The 14,316-nt window shown below is 38.4% G+C and overlaps 1 protein-coding gene across 2 annotated transcripts; it reads right to left on the reverse strand.

Moving 5' to 3' along the window:
- Positions 1 to 7,765: 7,765 nt before the first annotated feature.
- LOC116399022 (activated RNA polymerase II transcriptional coactivator p15) lies at positions 7,766 to 13,070 on the reverse strand. Of its 2 annotated transcripts, none has more exons than XM_031875850.1 (5): positions 12,944 to 13,070; positions 11,682 to 11,751; positions 10,682 to 10,801; positions 10,170 to 10,278; positions 7,766 to 9,548 (listed from the first exon to the last, which is right to left on the reverse strand). In XM_031875850.1, the coding sequence occupies exons 2-5, from the start codon at positions 11,748 to 11,750 to the stop codon at positions 9,469 to 9,471; spliced, it is 378 nt and encodes a 125-aa protein (XP_031731710.1). In that variant the 5' UTR covers position 11,751; positions 12,944 to 13,070; the 3' UTR covers positions 7,766 to 9,468. The 2 variants fall into 2 exon arrangements, with proteins under 2 accessions (XP_031731710.1, XP_031731708.1); XM_031875848.1 differs by having other exon boundaries at positions 11,682 to 11,754.
- Between the last annotated feature and the right edge of the window lie 1,246 nt (positions 13,071 to 14,316).

Below are 14,316 nucleotides of genomic sequence, written 5' to 3' on the forward strand. Positions count from 1 at the left end.
AATAAAAAACGTCTAATACAGCATGTCTAAAAAAGTCAAATAAATAAATGTTATAAAAAAGTCATGAAATTGTTATATTATGGTGGCAGAACAAATGTAATAGTATACTATGCCATAAAAATGTAATAAAAAAGTCACAGTATCATAAGCCCTCCAAATGTCATAGTATACTGTGATATACAAATGCCATTAAAATGTCTTAGTATAGTATGTCATAAATGATTTCACAGTATTGTATGTTAAAATACATTCTTTAATGATATATAATTCAATAAAAAGTAAATAAGATAGTCATGGTCAAGTATGAATTGTGTAATAAAACATTTCATAGAATAGTATGCAATATAAATGTCATAGTATAGTATGGCATAATAATGGCATAATAATGTCATTATAATACTACTTAACCCTCAATACTATAAAAAGTCAACAAAATAGTCATATTATCAAATGATTATTAAATGTTATAGTATAGTATCATGTACAAATGTCATAGTATGGTAAGTACTATGGTAGTATAGTATTTCATTAAGAAGTCATAACAAATTTGTATGGTATGCAAAGAAATGTCATGAAAATGTCTTATTAAAAATGTGCCATTAAGAAATCATTAAAAATGTCATAGTATAGCAAGCCAAAAATATGTTGTTAAAAATGTCTTAGTACAGTATGCCATAAAAATGTCACAGTATAGTATGCCATAGTAAAATGTATTTTTTTGTAAAAATGTCATTGCATTATATGCGATAAAATGTCATGATATAATGCCATTAATAAGTCATGAAAAATGTTATAGTATGGTTTGCCTAAAACGTGTCATTAAAAATGTTATAGTAAAGTTTGCCATTAAAAATAATGATGTATAGAAATCATCATAGCAGATAGTGATAGTATAGTGTGCCATATAAATATAATTTAAAGTCACATTACGGCATACCATAAAGTGAAATAAAAAATGTAATAGTATTCTATGCCATAAAAAAAACATGATTTATTTGGTATGACATACAAATAACATAGAAATGTCATAAGAATATGTCAAAAATATGTCATATAAAAGTCAATACAAAATTAAATTTTACGGTCATTTTTTGCATGTAAAATTACATTAAAAATCTCATTGTATTGCATGCCATTAAAATTACATACAAATGTAAATATATGGCATTCCATAAAAAAGTGCCAGGAGGATGCTGTCTGCAGTAGGCCATGGAAAACATGGAAGCTGCAGTTCGCAAACAGACTGCCTCATTTATTTTCCAGTAAGATAACAACCCTGAATGTAAAGCTACACATGAAGGTATTCCAAACTAAGTTCAATACAGATGTGTGGCACTTAAAACGGTCACAGTACTGCGATAGCTGTGCAGACGTAATACGTAAGTACCAACCCACATCGATTTGAGACCGTCTAGGCTGCCCAAGGTGGCAGGACATACCCACATATCACCTAAAGTGTGCACTCAGCCTCCTCCATTGATAACAATTAGTTTTTTACAGATTTTTCTCATTATGAAATGAGTATCAAAGTCATGACAACAAGCAATCTAGGGAGATGTTAGCAAATATGTCCAAATACACAAGTGTCATATGAAGGTTCTATATTATACTGATGCAGTCCATTCTTTGATTGCACTACAATTCAATGCAGTGCAGTACGCTACAATGTAATGCAATTACCTAATATTATGCAGATCGTTAATACTGAAAACATCTCTCAGACAAAACTTCTGTCTGATATTAGGTACGGGAGTCTACACTTGACCTATTATTTATAACATATTTACATGGTTTAGGAAGTACTGTTGTCTCAGCAGCAGGTGTATAAACAGTGGCTTGAATTCCAAAAACACTCTGACATTAGTTTATAGATATCAACACATCACACTCGTGGAGCTACTCAGTCTAAGTGTAAAAACAGCATACTCATAACCAGTTTGAGGAGAGTTGTCACATGGCCATTGTCGAGAATTGCCCGCAGCTGCCTCCACACCAACGGTTGCCAAGGAAACTGTGTATTATGCTTACTAGCTTAGCAGTTTCCTCTCGACTTGTTACTTTGACAACAGGAATGTCAATTAGCTGTGCTCACAAAGAAAAAAGTTTGACCGGGCTTTGTTTGCCTGCCTCACTTCTTGTCAGGGTGATTGGAGCTGCTATAACTAAAAGCAGTAACAGCTGCTATAAATCAACAGGGTTTCTCATTAACAGTTCAACTGCCCCCTTTAGACATGCATTCCAACCTGATGCTACAACGGGTCTGCTTATGTTTAATGTCTTTCCTGCATGGATGCATTATCTATGTTGTCATCTGCAATCTTAGAGTCAATGGTTTACGTTCTCTCTTTCTTTTCCTTACTGTATTTGAAATGGAGCTTTCAGTGACACGTGACTTTCTCAGGTGCGGTTTTTATTGGTAAAATAGTTCAATATGCCTATTTGTGAAAGAATTGGATTGGATTTGCAAAGGCAAATTCTGAAGAAACCAGTTACAATATGCTGTTGTAGATAGCATATTGTACAGATGTACATACCCAAAGCAGAACCCAAAGCATAGGCCCGGCATTTATCAAACGTATACCTTTCAAACCACATGGGGGGATGCCTCTTGGTGGATTTATAAAACACAGACTGTCCAGCTGTCTCGGTTCATTGTGATATACAGATACTCGCCCAAACCTAGAGGCTTTAAACCACTTTTTGCTTCTTGACATGCCATTCCCCTTAATTAGATTACACATTCCTTTGTCAAATTGCCTTTCATAGCTTGTCAATCACTATTGGTCGCAGCGCAACTGAGCCAAAGTACGCTGAGCCCAGAGGTGGGCAACGGATAAATCCGACAAGACTCTTGATACTCCCACTTCCTGTACTGGTAAATTGACTTGCATTTCTATAGCACCTTTTTAGTCGTCTAACCAACCAAAGCGTTTTACACTGCATTCCACACACTCTCACACACCAACGGAAACAGCCTTCGGGAAACAATTTGGCGTTCAGTAACTAGCCCAAGAACACTTGGACAGGCTGACTGGAGAAGCTGAGTTTCGAATCACCAATCTTTTAATTGCTGGACAACGCCACCCTACCGCCGTGTAGGATGATCATGTCTTGCTTGTAATGCAGTGGAGTTTACTTTCTGTTAAACACCAATAATCTGCTCTAAAGATATTCTAGAAAAAGAATTGAAATGTTGGGCACTGAAATGTTGGAAGCATTGACTGTAAAGTAGCACTCCGTAGACCTTTCCAATATCAATGTGCTGTCTGGCGATAATGGTCGAAACGGGTGGAGAAGGGTGTCTTTGATGTTTTTGGCCGAAGGAATGCGTTCTCTAGTTATCTGAAAACTCTGGTTTCTGTCTTTTTCAAGAACTGGCAACATGCCACAGTATACAGATTAGTTTTTCTTCAGTCTACATGTTGTTCTGAGGGAACTGATTTGTTGCCTGGAGAACTGGATGTTCTTTTAGACATTTTCATATATTTTTGGGCCAAAGAAGATTTCACACTATAAGATTGACAGGGAATCCATTATATTTTTTTACTCGTTATTCTATCATTTGTCAGAGAATTCTGTCGGCTATTGTATAATGTCCGACATTGGACAAACATAAAATAACAAGGACTATTATGTTTTATCTATTTGCTTGCGACCTGTTGGACGATCATTATCGTATCCAACAGACATCTGATCAGATTAGTCTTGTGGTTGTACAAGTTTCTTGTCTTTTCCGTTTCGCCCCGCAAACAACTAGATAACAAAATAAGTAGAATCTCCTAACCAAAGGTCCATTCACAGTGTTTACTGGTTCATCAAACTTATTCATTTTTTTTTGTTGTGAATGTGTTATGAATTAAAAAGCAGAACATATAGCCACATATTTATTCTCTCTGTTGTCTTTTTGTTTTTGTGACAGCATTCAGTTCAGACTTTAGCCAATGTGAGGTATTACAGAAATGTTACGGGTCACAAATGTTACACAAAGTGAGTCCAGTGCACCTTTACACCGACACCTTCATATAACAAGGTGCATGAGAAAGTAACTCTTGTGCCAGAGATTGTTTTTCACTCACTTTCATCACCTAAATGTAGTCAGATGCACAATTCATTGCAGATTGTGAGAACAATAGCAGTTGTTCATCTGTCCATCCCTCTCTCCCTTCTGCAGTGTAGACACATAAATGAAAATAAAATTGGTTTTCCTCATCTGGTTTAGCAGTAAGATGGCAGCCAAGTCACCACAGGGATGTTGAGGAAAATTCACAGAGAGTGGGGATGAGGAATGTGAGATGTTGTGCTTCCATCCCCCATGTCTTCCAACAGACACAGTGACAGTTATCAGGAGGATCTCGGCTCGCTTTGTTTTTGTAAATGATTCGGCTCTTCTATTGACAAAGCAAGTTGAGAGTCTCTTTTGTGTTTTGGAAATACTGGACTTCACCATTACCCAGAGGAAATCCTAACATGTACACACAACGGTGTTTTTTTTCAGCAAATAATCAGTACAGCACAAGTACTGATGAAAATGACACATAGTACTAAGCAATAACCAGTTATACCATCATCACTAGAATAGGCAGCCTTTCCTGTAACCTTATAAACATCAGTATTATATAACAGAGATTGGCAGCACAATATATCACTAGGCTAATCATAGGTAAATGACAATTTACAATATTTTATATTTGCAATATATTGCTAGCATTTTGTAGATTCTTGTAGTCAGGAATATGCAAACATATAAATACACATAAGAGCTAACAAAAATGTGCACAGTAAGTCTTTCTTGCCAAATGCAATTAGAATGCTGAGTGCATAGCCTTAATCTTAATCTGTTCCTCCTCCCATGTTATTTGTACTTTGGTATTGTATTTATGCACTTTAAATCATGTTGTTTGTTGATACTGTGCCCCAGATGTTTGTTCTCATCCTTGTTTTATATTGTTTTTAACGCTGTGTGGTGAAGCCAAAAAAACTGTTTTCCCAACGTGGACAATAAAGACTGACTAACATGTGAACTTCAGTATAGCAACTCAACAATATCAAATATTTACTATAATGTAGTTACAGGTGAAATTATTTTGGTTTTATTGCCTGTTTTCTTCTCTTATAACAGTGCACACCAATAATAATACTTTAGCAAGTAGTGTTTTTGGTGCTTTTTTCTGTTGGAGCTCTTGACTTGAACACAAATATAATATACTAAAGGTGGAATTCTGTCAGTAGTACTGATGAGCTGATCCATACCATTTCTAGGAGCCAATCAAACCAGAGTAGACCTACATGTTCATAAAACCTATCAATGAAAGGTATGCATATTTGGTTGCATTTTATGGGTTAAGCATTACATAAGTGAATGATAAGTGTCAGAAGAAAACACAACCATAAATATATAAAGAGCTGTTTGTAAAGAAGTTTCCTGTATTTATACAAGAAAAAGGAAACAAACGGGACCACGAGGGAACGTCTACTGCAGATAGAGGACGTATCTGTAGAGAAAACATTAAATTCACGGGGCATTTAGAACTACATTAACAAGTGCAAACAAAGAAGATGAGTGGAAATAGGTCGCATATTAAATTATATTAACTTTACTCTTATCATTTGTACCCCCGAGTAATGCAAAAGCAAGAGGCGTAACATCCTGTCAAAAGTGTGTTTGGAGATAACAGCTCATAAGTAAGCAGCTGCTAAAACTAGTGAGCTGAAACTGGTATTTTATATTATATATATGGCTATATATTGCTAATACATCGTGTTGAACAATGTTATATTGTGCAGGCTTTCCAAAACTTCCTATCAGACGGAAGAATTTGAAACGGATGTACTGAAGCTAAGTAGAATTTGAAGCAGCATATCACGCTAGAAAATTCATTAGTCTCTGCACGCGCAGGATTTGGTTGCTATTTGTTGAAATAGATGCAATGTACATACACAGCTGGGCCTTAAGTGTTGCCATGGTCACATGCAGAGCTTTGTCAGCTGTGTCTATGCAGTGTGAGTGAGCTGTGTTGATCAAGTGCAGCCTCACAAAGCAAGCAGAGCTTGACCATTTTTTTGCCACCATTGATGATTAACAGGTGGTGTCGACTGCCTTCCTTGGTGCCCCCATGTTCAAACAAACACCACCTCTTGGATGCCTCTATGGTAGATAAAACATGATAAAGTGCCCTGTACTGTATCTTTCTAGTGGAGAAAACATTAAATGTCCTTTAGGGTTCCCTTTGAGTGGAGGAAATGTGATGAAGTGCCCTCTAGGTTACCATTGCAGTGGAGAAAACGTGATGAAGTAAGTGCCCTTTAAGGTTACTTTTGAGTGGCGAAAATGGGATGAAGTGGCCTCTAGGGTGCCCTACCAATAGAGAAAACATGATGAAGTGCTCTCCATGTGGCCCTTCAGTGGAGAAAATGTTATACAGTGCCCTCTAAGGTGGCCTTAAAATTGTGAAAACAGGATGCCATAAAGGCTACACTAAATGCTAGAAAACTTTCTGTGTGTTGGTGACCTACCTCATGCAGCTGGTGCCCTTTTGATATTTTTTGCCCTGGCCCTTCAGACAGCCTGAGTCTGCCACTGGTGTACACACTGTCAATGGTGTTATATATCCCTGTCCGTTAGAAGGTCACACGTGACCGACTATGATGAATACGTTATTGTTCACAGTCTTTACCAACAACAATATTATATAACAAAGGAATGTACAAACAATAAGGTCCCGGCCTCTCCATATCCACATACTGTTGAACAGGTAGAGTGGTGAATAAATGTACCATTAGCTGGTTTATGCTGCCCTCTGTTGTCTAAACATCTGTGCAGGATGAATATGGGGGGGAAAACGATGATAATAATCACAATTTAGTGCAGGGTAGAGGCATCCTTTGACAAATAATAACTTGAATATTTACGACACAACTTGTGCTGCCTACTGTTAGCTCAATAAACCTTGTGTTTCAGCAATAACCAACATTTGTGAGACACAACCATACACCCATTTGACCACATTAAAAACAATAAGTGCCATCTGATAGGGGCGGTACGGAATGGTCCAAGTCGCGGTTTAAACAAGGGAATAGCTATCTTTCTAATCTCTTGACTAAAAATGCTCTAAAATTTAAGAGCAGTAAGAGAACCGTAAGACCTCTGTGTTTTCACTCTGTCATTCCCAAAGCACATTATTCATCTATGCCAATCATTTAAAAAAACATACATCCAAGTGACATGTATAGACAATAAACAGTATATTATTCCAGGACAATCCACAATCTCCAAAGTCAGAGCGAAGTGCATCATTGCTTTCGACCTTAGAGCCGCGGCTTCCAGCACGTGTGCCAAAAGAGGGCAAAGAGTGAAACGTGCAGGCATGCATGAGTCAACAAGGGGATGAAATGTTTGAGGAGCATGTTTTTCAAGCCCGGGATTTGTTAGTTGTCACTCCTTGTTTGAAGCGCAACCACACAGTAGAAAGTGCCTGGGAAATGTCAACAAGTACTCCACTCCCCTGTCCTTATACTAGACAGGATACCAGTAAACAGTAAATTCTGTTCAAACAGTTACCATCACCCCCTTTTCTTCTCAGCAGGCATCAAGATGATGTGAACTTTACCAAGAGCCGGGGTGCCCTGACGGTTCAGGGAAATGGTCTCGCTACAGAAAAGGCTCGCTGGCAATTCCACAACAGTTTCGTCTGTGAGAAAAGGATGATCTGGATTCTAACTCCGAGCATGTGCTCAGAGCAGGAGCTTTTGATGTATATAATGTAGCTGTACGACAACAAAACAATGCTGTAACAGGACAATTACATTTCGGCTTGATTTATGGCTGGAACATCCCTCTAGAATTATAAGCTGCTGGAAAGAAGCTTCTGTATAAGCTTATTATAACAGCATTTGTTCTACCTCCCTTCATCTCTGTGCTGAATTTACTACATAGTACTTCCTGTGGTTTGAAAAAGTACAATAAGTAAGTTACATTCAGTGTGGTGTTGATGAACCCTGTCGTCCCACAATGCCATGCATGATGAAAATAAAAAAGCATTTTCATTTTACTCAAATTTGTGATTTACTTCCAAAGTCAGAGTTCAATTAATGGAAAGGTACTTTCTTTCCTTGTAAACTAACTTCCTAAATGTCAATTTAAGGTTCTATAGGGACATTAGTGCAACGATCCACTGTGACAATACCACTTTCAAAAATACAACTTCAACTTTGTTTAACAACCGTGTTATAACTTTATAGCAAATAAGGACCTGTCTAGGATGAGCCTAACAAACTGAACTAGGATGTAACTGCTTCATAAAGAACACACTCGCTAACACACTAAAATGACACATGAAGCACATTTATTGAAACTGATGCTCAAAGAGCAAAACCTCAGCTGCACCACTAAGAGCATTCTCAGCCTCACATGAGCAAAACACTAAACCAATCTTCTGTACATTGTGACTTCTTCGCCATGTCAAGGCCCTGCTTTTCAACATCATTTCCTGAGGACCGATCGATCAAACACAACCGTCAGGTGTACGTACACTTATGTGCTTAGTTGTAAACTCACCAATCAGGCGAAAGCACTATAAAAAGCAGGTGCTTTGTTTTTCTTTTTTTGTCTCCTAACTCCACTGCTACTGTAAAAAAAACAAAACAAGGCTGATGTCCTTACACCATTGCTTTATAGCGTGTGCTGTCATACTGTATTACAGTATGGCATGCCAACTGTCTGGCAGCAGACAGATGAGCTCTCTATGAAGTCATAGAAGAAGCCCAGAAAATATTTCCCCTGCTCCAACAGGACGACATCTTCAGATCAGCATTCGGAGGGATGCAACTCACCCCCGTCACCACCTCTACTCTCTGCTGCCATCTGGTGGCCGCTACACGGCATCAAAGGCCCAGCACCTGACAGAACTGGTTTACAGGTCACACAAGTCCAATACAGCTTTCAATAATTGTAATTATTGCTTTCAATAATTGTAATTATTGCTTTCAATAATTACATTTGCCAATTTTGTTGAATATTATCATTTATTTTCAAAACCTAATCCCGTGGTTTACCATGAATCTAATCGCTTGCAGGTACAACATGACAGAGTGGACTCGGCTTTCACAAATGAAAATCACTGATGTTGGGTGCTATGTATTACAAAGGTCAGATCAAACAAAAAAATGTGCATGTCAGTCAAGCCGGGAACACAAATTTACACACATTGACAACAATATTAAGCTAGTGCCTCGTTTTCTATTTTTATCGTTCAATACCAAAACACCACTTTATTCTACCCACCGACTAGAATGATCCTCACACACCTTTAATTTATTAAGTTTCACACAGAACACCACAGTATGCGGACGACACTAGATCTATACAACCACAAACTAAACAAGTCCATCAGAAATCAATCTAAGGCGCTTTACAAAACTGATTAGCTAATTTAACATAATTGGTATGACAGGTAACATTAAAGGGAATGCTTATATTCTCTTAATGGCTTCATCAATGTCTGAAATCTGGTCCTTCAGTTGGCTCCATTGTTCAGGATTCAGGGAGATACCTACAAGAAATGTCAAACAACAGGTTCAAACAACAGGTTCAAACTGTGTCCTACACCGCAACTGCAAATAGGGCTGGGTATCGGTGGTCAATTCCTTTTAGGTATCAACCATAGACTGTAGACCGGGGGCGACTGTGGCTAACGGCAGGGCCGTCCTTCAATCAGAGGGTCGGCGGTTCAATCCCCGGCTCCGGCTCTGCTAGTCGCATGTCGATGTGTCCTTGAGCAAGACACTTAACCCCAAAATTGCTCCCGTAGCTGTGCCTACGGTGTAGAAATAATATAGAATCTGAATTGTAAGTCCCTTTGGATAAAAGCATCTGCTAAATGACTGTAATGTAATGTAGTAGACAAAGTCATTGTGACGTCACCCATTGGTTTGTGGACTGCCATTATGAAGCCTAGACTTTGCTGATTTGGCCGCCGCCATCTTGGCTTTTTTGCAACCAATGAACAGAAGTTACCATATTTGGAACGACACCCAGCCTTAACTGCAAACAACTAAAATCATCACACATCCATCTTTCCAGTTCCTGGCGTAGTTCTTCAGATAAATATGTACTGAATGTAGATCACTGAAAACGTATCATTAGCATATGCAGGCTTTGGAGATGCGATTACCCTTTTTCCCCGGCTTCATCTCTCCATCTTGGTTCATCCAGTACTCTCTGATGTCAACCAGGACTTTCCCTTTGAAGTCCCTCACGCTGACATACCTCATCTTTCCAATCTGTAAGAGGCAAACCAACGGTCAACTGGACTTCTTCTGCACAAAACATTTTTTGGGGAGAAGTACATTTTGAGGCTTTTACGGTACCATTCAAAAAGCACACAACAATACCTCCGTCCACACGTAAGGTAGAATATTCAAGGTATTAACCTAGAACATTTTTGGCAGTGGGAAAATACCTCAAACATTGTGCTGTTCATACACTTGTGTAGTAGTGAATTACAACTGAATTAAAAGAAAACTTGATCTTTTAGTCTATTTCAACAATTAACCTTGATAAATATGAATTTTACATACATTACCTACATATAAAATGGATCTGTTGAATATGAAATAAAAGTACACAGTAGATAATAATTCTCCATCTGAACAGCTTTAACTACAGTGTGCCTGTAACTCCCACCTGGAACATGTTGTCGTCGCCATTACTGTTGGCCTTGGATGAGCCACCTGGCTTGGAACTCTCTCCACTCTTTGGTTTCTTGGCTGGTTTCTCGGGTACACTTGACTTCTTTCTCTTTGCCTGAAAAAATAAAAATAAAAAAAACTTTTCTAATTCTTGCCTCACATTCTGTACTTGCCATGGGTCGTAAATGTAGGCGATCTAGTCCAGGGGCTGACTTGTATAGATAGAGTGGAATATTTGAGAATAGTGAAGTTGGCATCTGCTGATTGAATGAATACGTTCTGTACTGGGCCAAACATTTTGTATATTTTATTATTTATATAAATATATTCCTTGCTATGGGCATCCCTACTAATAGTTGACTTCTCTCCGTTCAGTGTTTATGTCCACAGACCTTTTAATCCAAGAACCAGATACTCTCTAAAGCAGTTGCTCACTTTCTGTACTACCAGCTAAGTTTCATGCCACCTAGCAGGGTTGTAGTACTTGAACGCCTCAGTATCGACCGCATTTTGTCCAGGTCTCGTCTCAGTCTCACACAAAGACACTTCTGGAATTTAGAGACCTAAACTGCGGGGATGTAACCAAACCATTCATGCATTGTCTGATTCATTTGTTGACAATTATTACTGTGGTTGGATGTAGAACTTCCTGCTTCAAATGTAATAAATTAAAAACATGAGTTATTTCTGTTACCACTGACAGCGTGGCAATAAATGAGGCGGATGAAGAGGAATCTTCATTTGTTTTCTGTGGGTGGGTTTTTTGTGGGAATGTATACCTTTCAGATCAACGTGAGGCCTATTGTCTGTGTGTTACAGATCTTATCCTTAAGTGTGTCTTCGTCGTGACTTGCTCGACTATAACAATGCCATCTAGCCTTGAGGTGCGCCGAACATTCCCACTCAATCTCGGAATACTATCTGCTTTGTGGTTCATTTTTCAAGACATGTTTGAAGGATACAGCAGACAGATAAGTTATTATTAAAGCACAAACCTTGGTCTCTACTTCACTGTCTGAGTCACTCCCAGACGTGGAAGACAGCACTTCCTTTGATTTTGGCATTCTGCTGAGATAGGGATCACAAATCAGACCACTGTTTCTGTACGTGACATATAAAGAGACTACCTACAGTGACATATGCATGGTCGGGTTATCTTTAAACGGTAACGACATTCTTCAGTCTGTAACTTAAGACAGAGTATACAGATATTACAGGTATCTTTCCACCTGCACTGTGAAGGTCTCTCTTCACAGCCAGTATGGTATCAAAACTCCACATATGGGCTTGTGAGTAAAAATGTCATTTAGACAAGAGTATTCAAACGGCAGGCTTTTTGGGGAATGCAATTTGTATCGATGCAATATCACAGGAGCTGGTTCTGTAATAGAAGACGGTATTCTGTGGGATCCCACAGAACATGACATCACACAGCAACATCAACTGGTTTTACAAAATATGTATTTATTTCATTAATATATATTTGTAAATACATTATTTACTAATTAAAATCAGACAGAAAAGTAAACTGCAAAATTACATAAAAACCAGTTTACTAAGCTCGCGAGGTACGTCTCCGACTTCATAATGGCGGTTCCCAAACTTAACATAATTTAATAATGATTAAAACAGGAAATAAACATATTCATTGTCACAGGAAACAAACACATATTTACTTGTCACAAATAACTCAAACTGTGAGCAGAAGCTGAAGAAATAATGGATGTTATCGTGCAGGCGGCGGAATATTCTCTCTCTGAGGATTGTGGAGACGCGCTGCTGAAGGAGCGATGTGCGCCATTAGTCATTAGTTCCGTATCTGTGAGGGTGCCGTTAATTACGCTGCGAGGGTTATGTGGGTTTAGGGAATTGATAATGTGTTGAGGCGTTAGAGCGCTGCGAGCTGCATTTCGCGGATATTTTTCTACCTGACTTCAACCTGCAATAACATATCATCTAACGTTAGCTGCTCGCTAAGATGCACGTTGGTGAAACCGCTGCGATAAGATGGTGCGTGTTCAGCTACACGCATTGACATTATCTAGCGAGCTAGATGCTATCCGGATAGTTTAGCCACAGGAGCTAACGTTAGCAGAGCCCCGTTGTCTGTGTACGCCGTCTCGTTTCTAACTTTCTTTAGCTGGTGGCACAACGAGCTAAGATGCGGTAAAACACGGTCCTGCTCTTCTATTAAACCGAACAGCTTGGCAGCGACACGTTTTAGCATGTTCTTTTTTTTTAAACTGTTAATGCTTACATGATGTGATGTAGTTGAGCAGATCTCTAGACAGGAAACGGAAAGCCGACTGACTTCCCGTCGCGAGGTCTGCTTGCATGCGTGAAATACAATCGTCTCCTTCGCAAGCAGCCTACATGCCAGGGGCGTATGTTTCGGGGCACATGTGAAGCCGGGGGGCTGGGGGGCTGGGGTTCCTCCCTCGGGAAATTTCATTTGCGGCTTTCTGGGTGATTGTTTTATGCACCAATTTGTTGTAAATATATTTATTAATGTCATGGAAAACAAAATTCAGGCACCAGGTGACAATTCGAAATATAAAAGTAGAATGTAATATAATGTAGTAAGGCTCTCAGGAATTTTTTGAAAGTTTTGCTTTCAAATATTTGTTCACCTGTAGATCAACTTTTCCCATTAATGTTGTCTCCGCTGAGTAAGCACACATGTAGATAGGATTTACTCCTCCGTCCCCTTGTTTTTTCTTTGTTTGAGGAAGTAAACTCTTTAAAGACGGATGAAGTTTACTTCAATCACACATTAATTAAATAATATCAAATAATAAACCCATGGACTATATTCCCTGATATGTGTTGATCAGCAACATTTCTGCTTGTGTGCATGCACATTCAAAACATATCCCACATATCTGTGTTCTCTGAGATTTCGAGAATAAAGTCATAATACTTTTTATAAAAATAATCCCAATACTACAAGAATAAAATCGTATATTAATGCAAATAAAGTCAAAAGGGGGAAGAGCGGGTAACAGAAACGTGTCTGTATTTGAAAAATTCTTCTTTATAAAACAAGTAATTTTAAGAATCATTATACTGCATCTGTGACTTTCTAAACATTAATCAAAGCCATAAATCAAACTCAATGGAACTTATTAAAAAAATAAACATTAAAATGATATGGTGAAACCTGTTACAGAAGGTGATCTAAATGCAATGTATTTGGTAATGTTATGAAAGGTACTTTGGAGCTAAAATTGTTAAAACTCTGTATTATGTCCAAAGCTGTGACCTGAACCAGCGGCTCGGACCATTTGGCTATCCTGACTGAATAAATTCGGAATATATTAAGAATGTCATGAGATCATACATTCTTTGTATACAATGCCTAGATGTATCATGTCTCAACTTTTACCACAACACAGCTTATTCCCTTGAGACACAAGTGTGCATCAAGGTTGCATTGTTTGACCTTTACTTAAAATCAGGTTCCACTGAGATTTGAACTCAGATCTTCGGATTCAGAGTACAGACTGCTAACCATTACACCATGGAACCTCTACGTCTTAGAAAAATACACAGTTTTGCTAGACAATTTCTTATTTGGCATCCACCAGTATGTTATCTGTGCAGGGAATAGGAAATAGAAGGCATACAACG

The sequence above is a fragment of the Anarrhichthys ocellatus genome, unplaced genomic scaffold (assembly GCF_004355925.1).
Source record: "Anarrhichthys ocellatus isolate YVR2014 unplaced genomic scaffold, GSC_Weel_1.0 scaffold97, whole genome shotgun sequence".
NCBI lineage: Eukaryota > Metazoa > Chordata > Actinopteri > Perciformes > Anarhichadidae > Anarrhichthys > Anarrhichthys ocellatus.